Source organism: Bos taurus, chromosome 29 (assembly GCF_002263795.3).
Source record: "Bos taurus isolate L1 Dominette 01449 registration number 42190680 breed Hereford chromosome 29, ARS-UCD2.0, whole genome shotgun sequence".
NCBI lineage: Eukaryota > Metazoa > Chordata > Mammalia > Artiodactyla > Bovidae > Bos > Bos taurus.
The window spans coordinates 29,584,623-29,599,365 of NC_037356.1; the positions used below are offsets into that span (position 1 = coordinate 29,584,623).

Below are 14,743 nucleotides of genomic sequence, written 5' to 3' on the forward strand. Positions count from 1 at the left end.
TATGTATATGGAAGGGACCTTTGGAATAGTTGACTCTATAAAGAAAAAAAATGGAAAAGCTTAGTATTCAGGTGTCAACACCAAGAATTGACCATCTGTCAGAAGAGAATCCAGCAAAACAAGTACATTTTCCAGGGGAAAATGATGGGACTGATCTGGGGTTCTGGTTAGTTGGTACTGCTGGGAGGTTTGTAATATGTAATGCTTATCACCAGAAAAAAATGATTTCCTTCAGCTCCTAAATTTAACTGACTGCTTTAACTGTATCAGCAGAGCACCGAGTCATGTAGCAGCTCTGCTGCTGCTGCCAAGTCGCTTCAGTCGTGTCCGACTCTGTGCGACCCCATAGACGGCAGCCCACCAGGCTCCCCCGTCCCTGGGATTCTCCAGGCAAGAACACTGGAGTCGGTTGCCATTTCCTTCTTCAGTGCATGAAAGTGAAAAGTGAAAGTGAAGTCGCTCAGTCGTGGCTGACTCTTAGCGACCCCATTGACTGTAGCCTACCAGGCTCCTCCATCCATGGGATTTTCCAGGCAAGAGTACTGGAGTGGGCTGCCATAGCCTTCGGCATCACCATTACTTCAACTAAATCTGAACGTGGGATTTAGTTTTTAGATTTCTAGAATGTGGGAGCTCCCTTCTTTGATGGTTTTGAACTGCGTATTAAAAATGGGGTGGGGGGAGATGAGAAGATAATACTTGGACAATGTTTTTAGGTTATAATAGCGCAGCTAAGAGCGTGGACTTGGGAGGCAGACCGCCTTGGTTTGAATTAAGGTACCGAGAGTCAGACACAACTTAGTGACTGAACAAGCACATGTTGAGCTTCCTGTGCCTCAATTTTCCCATCACTAAAATGGGGCGATAGTAGTACTTCATAAGATAATGGGGATAACATGAGTTCATGTTTGTAAATCGTGTTTGGCACGTGATAAGCATTATTACAGAGTTTGTTAAAACTCTGATTTAGTAGCTGAATTAATCATTGGACTTGATTTAATAAACATTAAATAACTTCCCTCTATATTTTACTTTGATCTTTCTCAAGTCGTCTTTCTCAATTTTTTATGTGAGTGTACTTTGTCCAGATTACAGATGTTTATAGAACCATTGTTAAGGAAAGAGAGTAAGTATATCCTTAGATTGAGAGTCGTGCTTCCCCGGCGTGAGGAACCAGTTGTTCAGAGACAAGGAATGTCCAGCAGTCAGCAAATTAGTATTGATTATCCTGTTCTGGATCCAGTGATTTCTTTAGGTGATAGTAAAGGATATTAATAATATGGGGATGTGTAGCACAGTCACCCATGGGTTTTCCCGTAAGTCTTCCCCAGACCTGTCTCAAGGTAGAATAGCAGGTATTTCTTGGCTCCGCAAAGTGGTGGCCAACTGGCATGAGTTGGCGACGGTTTGGTTCTGCTCTGTTTGCTTTTGAAGCAGGGTCGGGGAGGGAGGGGGAGCCTTCAGAACATGTGTTTAGCTATGTATGTCAGCTAACAGTACAGAGCTTCAAAACCCTAATTTCAAGGTCACTTTCTTTTGGATGAATTTAATCCCAGAAGTTTGGGACACTCATTGATTAATGAGTTTCTGTTAAGCCAGTTATACCTCTAAATCGCTTTCAGGATGTATAGCTTATTAAAACTATTTAATGCATGTGCTCTTTTGAATAATGTACTTTACACATCTAATTGTGGTCCGTGGTGTTTAATCTATTTTAGAAACTGGATGGCTTCCACAGGGAGCCAGGCCTCGGATATAGACAAGATTTTGGGATTCTTCAGTGATGGCGCACCCCCCACCAAGAAGCCCAGGTAAACAAGCGAAAGAAGTCTGAGGAGCAGAGCAAACCACCATTGGTGGTAGCTGATGAAAAAGAATAAACTTGCCCTACATCCCAGTTGGCTTCACTAATTAATACTGGCCTTCAAAAAGAAAAAAAGAAAACACTGGCCTTCATGGAAAAGTCAGACTGTTTTTATTTTGCATTTAATTTTTATTTTTATCAAGGTCAGAAACGTATATGATTTTAAGTCAGTTCTTCAAGGGCTGTAGTGCCTCAGCCCTCGTTGGAGCTAATCACTTTCAGCTTTGTCTGTTTCTTCTGATGTTTGCTTCCAGATTTTTAGTACTCTTGTGTTTACTGCTGGTTTTTTTTTTTTTTAGTTTTTGGTTTTACCTATTTCAAATTGTGGAAAGTAAGGATTAGGTTTGCTATCATGAATCCTCCCCTCATAGCTCCCAACACACACACACCCACACCCACACCCACACCCACACACACACACCCCAAAGCCTCTCCCCACAACACACACACGCACACACACACACACCCCCCCTCAAAGCCTCTCCCCACAACACACACATACACTACAGACTCTCCCCACAACCTCCTCGTATGTTTTGTATCACAATTTTCAGTTTGATATTTACATCGTATGACTGTATAAATAGTGTTCACAGCTGAGCGTAATATGTGATGATTACTTTTCTTGTCCGTTTTTCTCTTCCTGTTTGTTAAGAGTGTCCGTTTTTTTGGCTTGCTTTGTTTTCTTTGAGCCTGTTAATTGAAACTCAGACTGTGACAGAGAGTAGACCTCCTAATCCACTGGCCCACGCCAGGGACGTGCTAGCTTAGCATGGTTCTGTGGACTCTTCCCTCTGGCAGTTGGTTCCTGGCCTGCCGCCTTGCAGCTCTCTGCCATTTCCTTTCCCGTCACCCTGAGCATTCCTTTCACATCTCTCCTGCGTTGGATCCTCTGTTTCCTGGATCGTCCTTTTCAGCGTACACCTTCATTTTGCTGAAAAATGTCTCATCAGCTTCTTTAGTAAGACTTCAGAGGGAAAAAGTTTGGGGAGACATTTGACAATGTCTAACTGTACTCTTCACATTGATTTGATGATCTGGCTGAGTAGAAAACTTGAGATACAAAATCATTTTCCTTAGAGTTGTGAGATCGTTGTCCATCCTCTGCTAACATCTAAGTATTCCTGCCAAAATAGCCACTCTGATCTAATTCCCAGTCCTTTGTAACATATGACCTCTTTTTCTTTTCTCATTAGACGCTCATAAGGATGGTTGTTTTTTTCCTCAGTAGTCTGAAATTTAACAGCACTGTATCTTCATGTGAGTCTGGATATCAGGTAGCTCTATTAAGCAGACTGCTGGTGATTTCACATTGGAAACGTTTTCCTGTGTTACTTATTTGATAATTTCCTTTGCAGTTCTTTTCTGTTTTCTGTCTTGATAGAACTCTGGGTATTTAGACGCTGGACCTTCTGGATAAGGCTCTAATTTTCTTATAGTTTTCTGTCACTTTTGTTTTCATCAGTCTGCTTTCTCAAAGATTTTCTCAGTTGTATCTCCCACCTTATGAATTTTTATTTCTGTTATAGTTTTAATTTCTAAGAAACCTTTTTGTTTGCCCACTTTTTTTTTTCTTTTTTATAACATCCTGTTCTGTTTCACAGATGCCATTTTTTAAAAAAACCTTTGTGGGAATGTCCGTTTCCTTTTCAGTTTTTCTTCTCTTTCCTGTGTTTTCCCTTGTTTTCCCCAAGTTCCTCTCTATCTGCTGGCTTGTTTGGATGTAACTCACATGCTGGGAGTTTGTTCAAGGTAAGGCGACCCTTATTTTTCTGCTCCTGTTTAAGAGAAAACACTAAAAAGCCAATTGGGAAAAAAAAAAAAAACCAATTGGAGACTCTGTGGTGAGGGGCTTGGTCACTGGCAGGCCTCTGTGGGTCTTTTCTCTCATGTGGATCATTTTTCCCCAAAGGGGACTCCTCCTGTCTCCTGACCCAGTGGGGTTGAGGTACAGGTCTGAGGTTGACTGCCCACGCCTGGGAGTCTTCTTTTAGGAGGGGAGGGCAAGGGAAAGTCTCATATTTCTTGTACAGAATTTACACAGGCACCTCGCCAAGCTGGGCTGTATGTTCTCAGATGCAGAAGCCTCTGGTCAAACCTCCCTAGAAGATAGGCGTCCCTTCCTAGTGTTCTGACCGCATCTGACACAGCCTTGCAGTGAATTGACCCTCTGCCTTCTTATGTTCTACCCGAACATCCCCAAGCTTCTAATGCCCAAGCTTCTACCCAGGGGCTCGGTTCTTGGCAGCTCCTAAGCTCTGTTGACCTAGTTTGTCTACTTTTCCTATTTCCGTTATCTTCTCCTATTTGACTGTTTATGAACGTATGCCTTCTTTTAAAATTACTGTTATTTAGTGTTTTAGGAAGAGCTGAAAATGAAACAACTGTTACATTTTCCCTTTGTAACCGGAAATCTTAAATATGGAAAAATCATACCTCAAATCTGTAATGTCTGAGGTAAAGAATTCAAATAGTACAGCACATTCAAGTTCAAAGCAAAAGTCCTGTTCTCCCCAATCCCCAGAGTTAACTACTCTGTACAGTTCTTGTAAATCCTTCTAGAAATTTTCTTAAGTATATGTTTGTGTCTGCTTCACTTCCTTGATCCCCTTGAACCGAAGCGCACTTTTCATTGTTTGCTTCTAGCCTGCATTATCCGTCTTCCCCAACAGACAAAGCTTTTGCAGTCAAGGACTCCACTGTGTGTGGTGCTGGATAAGTTTTTCATCAAGTTGGGAGTAGGGAAGGCAGTTCTAGAGGTAGAAAACCAGGTTTCAAAACCAGGTTTCTCAAGGCTAAAAGCCCTGCTCCTTTCTTGCGTTAATGCCAGCATACAGATCCTTTTTCTGTTCATTTCATTATTTGGACAAAAGGCTGAGAAGGGTAATTTCTTAAGAAAACACATGCCATCAGCAAAAACTAAAGTGCATAAACATATTTCAAACAGGTTTTATTAATAATACAGTTTCAGGATGAAGGGGCGTGGAGAAACAAAACACAAAAACTCGCACCCTTGCTGTCTCACACAGAAGTCAGGATTGAACGCAGTGCTTATCACGGGAAGAAAGGAATGTTTTCCACCTTGCGTCACGTCCGTTGAATAGTTATTTCTTTATTTAGGTCTGTAAGGCTCTTGTGTTTTCAGAATTCTGTTTGCTACTATTTCATTTTTTGCCTGAGGTTGTCTAGAACAAAACCAAAGGCAAATTTGTTCCCATATTTGACTGTCTCATGCTTCACTTTAGTCATGCCCATTTTCATCTTAACGTTCTCAAATTTGGGGCTTAGGTTTGTATTGGCTTTTCTTTTGTCTCCTGTTTTACATTTCTCAATGGTAGGAATTTCATGTTGGAGAGGGTTCTTTTCTCTCTCGAGTCCAAATCAAACATGCCTTTTTGAAATGTATGTTGATTTAAAATATAGTTTAGTTATCAGAACTCTGCTGAGCTGTGATAATCAGACCTTTTCCTAATGTTAGTGGGTTTTCTTAGGTTGTGAGGATTACGAAAGAGAAGATTGGTCTCATCAGGCTCTTTAGGATTCCCACAGTAGGATTTTTACTCTGGTTTTCAGCAAACGCTGGCATGTACTCTGGTCTTTTTGCTCAGTCTGCTTTGTAAAGGCGTTAGACCCGTGCTTGTCACCTTTGCGGCTGCAAGAGTGGAGCTGAAACGGTGGCTTAATATAGCTTTGCTCTGTGCCTCGTGTCTGCAGGGTGTTCCCAGGCATCTTATTTGTTTGACCCTTTCAGGAAGCTGCTCCCAAGCCTGAAAACTAAGAAGCCTCGGGAGCTCGTGCTGGTGATTGGAACAGGCATCAGTGCTGCGGTTGCGCCCCAGGTCCCAGCCCTGAAATCCTGGAAGGGGCTGATTCAGGCCTTACTGGATGCGGCCATAGATTTTGATCTTCTAGAAGATGAGGAGAGCAAAAAATTTCAGAAGTGTCTCCATGAAGACAAGAACCTCGTCCATGTTGCCCATGACCTCATCCAGAAACTATCTCCCGTGAGTACTCTGTATGCTTGGTATTTGATCTTCCCTAAAACAGGACACGCGTGCTAAATGCAATCAGGATGTTCGTTTCTGGTTTGTAGATTTGTGTAACATTTAGCTCTTCTCCAAAATGTCTGTCCATGGACCTGATTAGGGTAGTTACCTTAACCCCATATCAGTGTGGGGATGGGAGTGGCAATGATGATAATGTTGTTGTTGAAGCCTTTATATATACAAAGTGAGGCCACTGTCCCATTATTGCTGTTTTAAATTTACTTTTTCTATAGTAGTAGTATGCTCACTACTATAAAAGCTGTGTTCCCTAGCATCCATGTCTTTTAGAGAACCTCAGAAAGATTCAAGTTAGTTCTTATTTTGTGGATGAAGCCATGCCAGTTTTTAATGTTTCTTTTAAAGGCAGTCATTCATTCATTCATTCATTCATAGAGAGAGAGAGAGAGAGAGAGAGAGAGTCATGTTTTGTCAAATTGAGCTGGAAATCAGTTCCTGAATGATATAAGGGCCTTCTTGTCTTGCTTTGTTTTAAAAATGTTTAAGAATTAGGATTCAGTTAAGATATATTTGGATATAATAGAGTAGCCAAAGCATGTTTTAAAGCTTAGTAGATTAAGTGCACCTTTGAAAAAAATATAACTCTTAACTCCGTTAAAAGTCAGTCATTGCCATTGCTTTTTGCCCCTACGCCCGAGGGCCTGTAGAAAAGAGGTGTCATCAGGTGTTAGCCTGAAAGGCGTTTAAAAGTAATTCCTTCCTAGTTCCTGACTCATTCATAAACTTAGGGCCTGTTACTTCCTCTATTCATTTCATTGTCCTTAATTGGGATAAAATGTTACTAACCTAGAACAGTATAAAAATTAATAGACTTTTAAGAGTTCCTGATACCTCTACCTCATACCATATACAAAAATTAACTCAGTGGATTAAAGACCTAAATGTTAAGAGCTAAAAGATACAAAACTTTTAGAAGAAAGCATAATTTTAAAGCTTCATGACCTTGGATCTGGCAGTAGTTTTTTAATTGTGACACTAAAAGCCTAAAAAACAAAAGAAAAATTAGGTTAAACTGCACTTTGTCAAAGTTATGAAAGCTATTAGGCTTACCAAACATTATCCGGAAAGTGAGAAGACAGCCCCCAGAATGGGAGACGATGTAAACAGTTCATGTGTCTGGTGACAGTGTGGTATCAGAATATATAGAGAACTTAACAATGCAAATAATCCAGTTTTTTTAAAAAATTGTTTTAAATACAGTTTATTTACAGTGTTCTATACAGTTTCTGGTGTATAACAAAATGATTCAGTTGTACATATATTCTTTTTCATATTTTTTTCCATTATAGTTTATTTTAAGAATATTGAATATAGTTCCCTCTACTGTGCAGTAGGGCCTTGTTTATCTGTCTTATGTGTAGTAACTTGGACCTGGTAATGCCAAACTCCCATAACAGTAAGTTTGTTTTCTATGTCTGTGAGTCTGTTTATGTTTTATGAATAAATTCATTTGTATAATTTTTTAGATTGCATCTGTGTTATCATATGATATTTGTCTTTCTCCTATATGATATTTGTCTTTATCGTATGATATTTGTCTAAGTAAGTCTGACTTACTTAGTATGATAATTTCTACATGGATGTTGCTGCAAATGACATTATTTCATTCTTTGTTATGGCTGGATAGTATTCCATTGTATGTATGTACTGTATCTTCTTTACCCATTCATCTGTCAGTGGACATTTAGGTTGACTTCCATGTCTTGGCTCTTGTAAATTGTGCCACTGTGAATGTAGAGGTATGTGTAATTTTTTGAATTAGAGTTTTCTCCAGATACATACCCAGGAGTAGGATTGCTGGATCACATGGTAACTCTATTTAAGGAACCTCCATACTGTTTTCCATAGTGGCTGTACCAATTTAAATTTCTACCAATAGTGTAGGAAGGCTCCCTTTTTCCACACCCTCTCTGGCATTTAAAATCAGTTTTTAAATGGCAGAGGATTTGAATAGACATTTCTTCAAGGAAGATATACAAATAGCCAATAAGTACATGAAAAGATGCTTGACATCATTAGTCATTGGAAAAACACAGATCAAAAACCATGTCAGGGGCTTCCGTGATATGGTCCGGTGGTTAAGAATCCACCTTCCAATGCAGGAGACGTGGGTTCAATCCCTGGTCAGGGTACTAAAATCCCACGTGCCTTGGGGCGGCTAAGCCCTTGCACCCCAACTAGAGAAGCCCCCGTGCGCCTCAGTGGAGACCCAGTGCAGCCAAAAAAATACCGTGTCAGATACCTCTTCATGCCTGGGATAGCTGGAATCAGAGTCGGATAGTAAGTGTTGGCAAGGCTGTGGAGAAATTGGAACCCTCATTGCTGGGATTGTGAAACTGTACAGACAAGGTGGGAAACTGGCCATTTCTCAAATAAATACAGAGTTGTCGTGTGAGCCAGTGGTTGCATTTGCATACACACACATATCTACACACCCAAGAGAGATGAAAGCATCTGCCCATACAAAAAACTTATAAACAAATGTTATAGCATTGGTCATTATGGACAAAAGGTGAAGACAGTGCAGCTGTCCATCAGCTGTCGAATGAACAAAAGGTGACACTCACGCAGTGGAATCTTACTTGCTAGTAAAAAGGAATCAAATTACCGATACATGGTGCCATGTGAATGAACCTTTAAAATATTATGCTGAGTGGAAGGCAGTCACAGAAGACCACGTATTAGAAGATTCCAATCATATCAAGTGTCCAGACTAGGGAAATCTGTAGGAGCAGAAAGCAGCTTAGTAGTGGTTTAGGACTGGTGGTTTAGCAGTAGCAGGAGTTGGTGGGCAGGAGGCGAGAGTTCCAGGGTACAGGCTTTCTTCTTGAGACGGTGAAGATTTTCTAAAATTGACTGTGGTAGGGAGTTTCCTGGTGGCCTGGTGATTAGGATTTTGGGCTTTCACTGCTGCAGCTGGGTTCAGTCCCTGATTGGGGAACTGAAAATCCCACAAGCCCCATGATATATGGCCAAAAAAAATAAAAAAAGACTGTGGTGACAGTTGCACATATTTGTGGATCTGCAGATAACCACTCAGCTGTGCACTTCAAATAAGTAAATTGTATGTTATGTGAACTGTATCTCCATAGAGATGTTAAAGGTAAAAGGATGAGAAAATTATGATTTGAACACTAGTCAATGAAAGTGAGAGTGACTGTGTACCTGACAAGTACACTTGAGAGAGAAGAAAGCATACATAATTTTTTAATGCTCAAAAAAATACAAACTTGTATAAAACAGTAATGAAAAATTGTATCGCCCCAAAATATAAGGGAAAAGTATTAAAGAAGTATGTCAGCCAGTCAGTAAAAATGTTGTCAGTGAGAACCTACTGTGTAGCTGAGAGAACCCTACTCAGTGCTCTGTGGTGACCTAAGTGAAGTGAACGGTTGGTCGCTCAGTCATGCCCCACTCTTTGCGACCCCACAGACTGTGGCCTGCCAGGCTCCTCTGTCCATGGGATTCTCCAGGCAAGAGTACTGGAGTGGATTGCCATTTCCTTCTCCAGAGGATTGTCCCAACCCAGAGATGGAACCTGGGTCTCTTGCATCGCAGGCAGATTCTTGACTGTCTGAGCCACCTGAAAATCCCTAAATGGGAAGGAAATCCCCCCAAAAGAGGGGATATGTGTGTACATATAACTGCTTGGCTTTACTATACAGTGGAAACTAACACAACATAGTAAAGCAACTGTGCTCCCAATAAAAATTAAATAGGTAACAATAAAAGTGTTGTCTTTCTAGGGGGAAAAGAAAGAACTCATGAGGACAAAGAATGCTGTATTAGTCCAGGAAGACTCGGAGGCATGGACTTGTCTGCCATGCCACTTGTCTGTTGGAATGGTCTCCGGAGAGTAGAAAGCATGACCTTGTTAGTTGGGTTGGTTACCGTTGAAAGTAATGAGAGAACTTAAAGTCAGTGTCAGTATATACTAACCAAGTAAGAAATTGGATTCACTGATTATCTCTGGATGGAGATTTATTACTCACCTCAAAGTGTAATTGTCAGTTCCAACAAAACAGCAATTATCAAACTTTTGGGTCTCAAGACCCTGTTATACTCCTAAAAGTTACTGAGAATCTCAAACAGCTTTTGTTTCTCTGGGTTATCTCTCTTTTATATTATATATAAATTATAATATATATGTCTCTATTCACTATTAGAAATTAAAACTGAGAAATTGAAAAAATAGTAAATTCTCTTAAAATAATAATAAACCTATTATATGCTAACATAAATAACATGTTTATGAAACACAACTATATTTTTCAAAACAAAAATAAATTAGTGAAAAAGAATAATAAATCAGTGAGAAGAGTGGTATTGTTTCACATTTTGCAAATCTCTTCAGTGTTTGGCCTAATAGAAAACAGACCCTCACATCTGCTTAATGGAGTCAGTTCCGTATGTTTGTGGGGTTTTGGTGTAACTGTGCAAAAAAAGTGAGGTCTCAGGTACACACTTGGAAAAGAGGAAAGTATTTTAATACTCTTTTTGGATAACTGTAGATATTCATTGTTGATACTACACCAAAATTTTGTAAGTGATGGCTTCCTGGAGATTAATAGCCATAAGGAATCTGAAAGTCAGATTATAGCCATGTCAGTGGTGATATAGAATCTGAACTTCCCTTACTCTGATGTGTTAAGCTCCATGATCCATCTTGCATTTAGAAGAATCTTCTTATTCTAGAATTTGACCCATTTCATTATAACATACAAAAAAAAAAATGCATCCTTTAAAATCACTGCCAGTCTTATCACAAAGGTATTTGGAAGCTGTCACGCTCATGGTGGCAGGTAAACATTTTCTAGAAACCTGATTCTTGCTGGAAAGCTCAGCTTTTATCTTTGGCAGCAATCATTGGGTTGTTTCTCCTCGAAATGACAGGCTCACTTCATTTATTTTTGCAAAAATGGTCAGAATACTCAAATCTGAATAATCATGATTTGTCTGCCAGTCATTCTTTTAAGTAAAAATGAGATTTGATGACAAAATCTAGTTCATCTAGTTCAGCTTAAAACTCAAAATAGTCACCGATGTTTTGCCTCAAGACCCACATCAGACTCCAGTCTGTAGAAGTGCTTCTTGTGTACTTCCTGTTCTTTACACGGAGTATTAGGAGGACGTGTACTCAAGGGTCCGCGTTTAATACAACTGATAATGTTCACTGCTTTATTAAGGGCGTTCTCAAGTGAAACTGGCATTTTTCTCTACTGTAGTCTTTGGTGGTGAAGAACACTGTGATGACTGGCAAGCTGGGTTCGCTGAGTCCCGAGTCACACCAAGACACCAGCAGTTCTTCCTTTCATTGCTTTTGTGAAAGTGAAAGTCACTCAGTCGTGTCTGACTCTTTGCGACCCCATGGACTATACAGTCCATGGAATTCTCCAGGCCAGAATACTGGAGTGGCTATTTCCCTTATCCAGGGGATCTTCCCAGCCCAGGGATCAAACCCTAATCTCCTGCATTCCAGGTGGATTCTTTACCAGTTGAGCCGCAAGGGAAGCCCATTGCTTTTGTACCATCAGTGCAAATATCAGCATAATTTTAAAAGGCAAGTATTGCTTTCATATTGTTATGAAAATAATTTTGACTTTGCAGACCTCTTAAGGAATCTTAGGGATCCACAGTATCCATGGGCTGCATCTTGGAAACCAATCCAATAGGAGATATGTAAGAAACACACACACACGCATTTGGGGAAATATGAACACTGAGTACTTGCTACTAAGGAATTGGTATTGCATTTTTTAAGTTGTGATAGTGGTATTGCAGACGTTTTTATATGTCAGCAGGAGTCTTTATCTTTTAGGAAACTGTTGAAGTATCTGGATGATATGATGCTCAGAAAAATTTCAGTGAAGGGGGCTAGGGCTGTGGTGAGGGGAGTTTAGGTTGAGCAGGATTGGCCATTGGTGATGATTGTTGAAATCGGATGATGGTTACGGGGGAGGTGTATTATACATTCTCTCTCTTTTTTTTTTTTTAACTTTTGTGTGTCTTTGAAAATGTCCTTTTTTGGATTTTGGAGTTTTGTTTGTTTTTTTAAGAATCTTAACAAACAATAGTAATATGACACGGCAAAAAGGCCCATCCACTGAGCCAGTTTCTTACAGTAGGGAAATGACATTGCAAAGACCTTGGATTTCAGGAGCAGAAAGACTGTCATTTAAAGGCACCGGGACCCTGGGCACATCGTTTAACGTCTCAGAATCTATTTTTGCTCCTGTAAAACTGGAATGATGTTACTTATCCCACTTGAAAAATAAGTGAGAGCATTTTCTGTATGTGAAGTGTCTGGTACGTAGTATAAGGCACGGTAAATGTTAATAACCTTTTTGTGTTGTTTTTTTACTATGTCTGGGATCGGAAGGACGAGAGTTGCAGGGTGGGAGGAAATGAAGCAACCTTGGACGCAGTCCACTGTTTCAAATGAGTGAGAAAATGTCCATAAATGTGTGTGGGAGCTCAGCATCTCCTTTTGACCATGGAACCTCCTTATTTGTTTTCATTCCTTTGTCTTTACTTAGAGAGGCCACTGTTGGGAAATTGAGTTCTAGGGTCACCTGTTTGAAGAGAGAAGCAATTCACTCCAAGTCTGAGGGAATTGATGCTGCTCCAGTAGCTGATTTCCTTCCTCTCTGTGTTGAGATGCAAAATATAATAACCAAAAGAAGTAGGACCCAAAGATAGTCAGCTAAAATACGTGACTCATGAATTTTCTTTCCAGGCTTTAACCTTTTGCATTTCTTTTCTGAGAAGCAAGGAAGTATAAGCCCATGTTTACCTGATTGTATACCCAGGTGTTTCTGTTTGTGTGTATAATGATTAAATTGGTGCTGGATTACCTTGTTTAACTGTGTGTGTGTGTGTGTGTGTATGCATCAGAGTACAAAATAAAGGTATAAGAGACAGCAAGGCAGTTCTTAAAGTCACTGTATTGTTTAATTTTAAACATAATTTGGTTTTCTGAAGGGGTACTGTTTTCACACTTTGCAGAAATCAAAATGACGAAAAAGATGTAACAGCCATTATGGCATCTCACTCGCATCCACAGCTTTGTCCACCTCCTTTCCCCAGATTTGCCTTCTATGGGTCACCACTGTCTTGAGCATCGTTCCAGTGTTTCTTTCTGTGAAAACAAGAGAATAGGATTCTATTTATTCTTCCCTCACTGCTTCCACCCGCATGTCAGCAGGTAGCACTCTAGACATGCTGATCTGCACTTGTTCTGCCTGACAGTATATCCTGGTCTTTCCATACCAGTTGCCTGTATGCGGATACTTGGCTTGTTTCCAGTCTATTACTGTCACAGATAACAGAGCAGTGACAATGTTGCATAAGTCATTTTATTTGTTTGTAATTACATCTGTGGGATATAGTCCCAGAAATGAGATTGCAAGATTGTAGGACAAATGGATTGTAATTTTGGTAGACATTAAAGGGGCATTGTATTTTTGATAACAAATTGAGAAAAGTGCATGACATTCATTAGTAGTTGCCTTGGGGCCTTCCTGGTGGTTCAGATGGTAAAGAATCTGCCTGCAATGCAAGAGATCCACGTTCGACCCCCTGGAGAAGGGAATGGCTACCCGCTCCAGTATTCTTGCCTGGAGAATTCCATGGACAGAGGAGCCTATCAGGCTACAGACCGTGGGGTCGAAGAGTCAGACATGACTGAGCGACTAATGCTTTCACTTTCCCTTATACGTAGTAAAATTCAGTAACTAGAGTTTATTTCTGATCAGGTCATTAATTCTGATTAAGTATTAGAGTCCCCAGTTGGTTGTTCATGGGCTGCTGATATGTGATGTAATAATTTATGCCATGATATAAGTGAATGAGCAAAAGTTAAAAAACGTGACACGTAAAGAGAATGAGCAAAAGTTGACAGATGTGACGCACGTCCTTAGCCACATAAATTGTGGGCTCTGCCATCCAGTTAGCCCTGGAAAGAAGGCTGAGCCACTGACAACGGGGCCAGGGTAGCTGCAGCACAGAACAGCGACCAGCAGGACCGGATGACTCCTGGCTGCGTCAGCACCTGCAGAGGCAGGCTGCACTTCTGTGCTCTCACGTTTCTCCTGTGAAAGTAATTTACCCTTTATTTGGCAGATACAATGAAAAAATGGGTAATTTTTATAAAACACTTTGAAAAACAGGAGGTACATTTGGCAAATTGAAGTATGTTTTATGAATCTGTTTACCTGGTTCCGTGGAACCAGATCTTTATTGGAGCACAGTGCTATTAGGGTGGTATACAGGTGAAACCAGGAAGGTAAGGGGGCTGCTTTGAGGATTAATAGAAAGATTATTGCTGTCTTCTATTTAGCAGCTAGCTGCAGTTACTTGGAGTTTGAACGGGGATTAATGGGACCTTTAAGAAATGATTCTCTGCTTAGATATTGTCTAAGGGATGGTGTGGCAGGAATAAGATACGGATCAGATATTTATTATAGCACATTACATAGCTGCTTCCCTGTTTCAGATTCCTTTGGTCCCAGGGATTGCTTGGTCTTTATTAAACTAGAAAGCCAACTTCTCACTTGAGATTGATATTCTGTTTCCTCACTAGTCCTCAGAGATTTTACATGTATTCACAACAAAGCTGGGAAAGCAGTTATTTAAATGAACCATATGTTAAGGAATAGGGAGTCTGTTTAGAACTGATTAGTGTTTGGTATTTTTACCAGTTGCAAAATGCAGGTTTTTGGAAACCTTTTATCATATAATAAGTATTCTTCCTGGAAGACTTGTAAACAAGTTGCTGGATTATACTAGGGAAAAACAGGCACGGAGAAGCTAAACC

The 14,743-nt window shown here is 40.2% G+C and overlaps 1 protein-coding gene across 3 annotated transcripts in view; it reads left to right on the top strand.

The window, feature by feature from the left end:
* FAM118B (family with sequence similarity 118 member B) overlaps positions 1-14,743 on the top strand; it is a 48,842-nt gene that overhangs the window by 22,591 nt on the left and 11,508 nt on the right. For all 3 annotated transcript variants that reach the window (NM_001015677.2, XM_059882994.1, XM_024987272.2), the window contains 2 exon segments: positions 1,719-1,811; positions 5,616-5,868. In NM_001015677.2, coding sequence (NP_001015677.1) covers positions 1,726-1,811; positions 5,616-5,868 — 339 coding nt within the window. In that variant the 5' untranslated portion in view covers positions 1,719-1,725.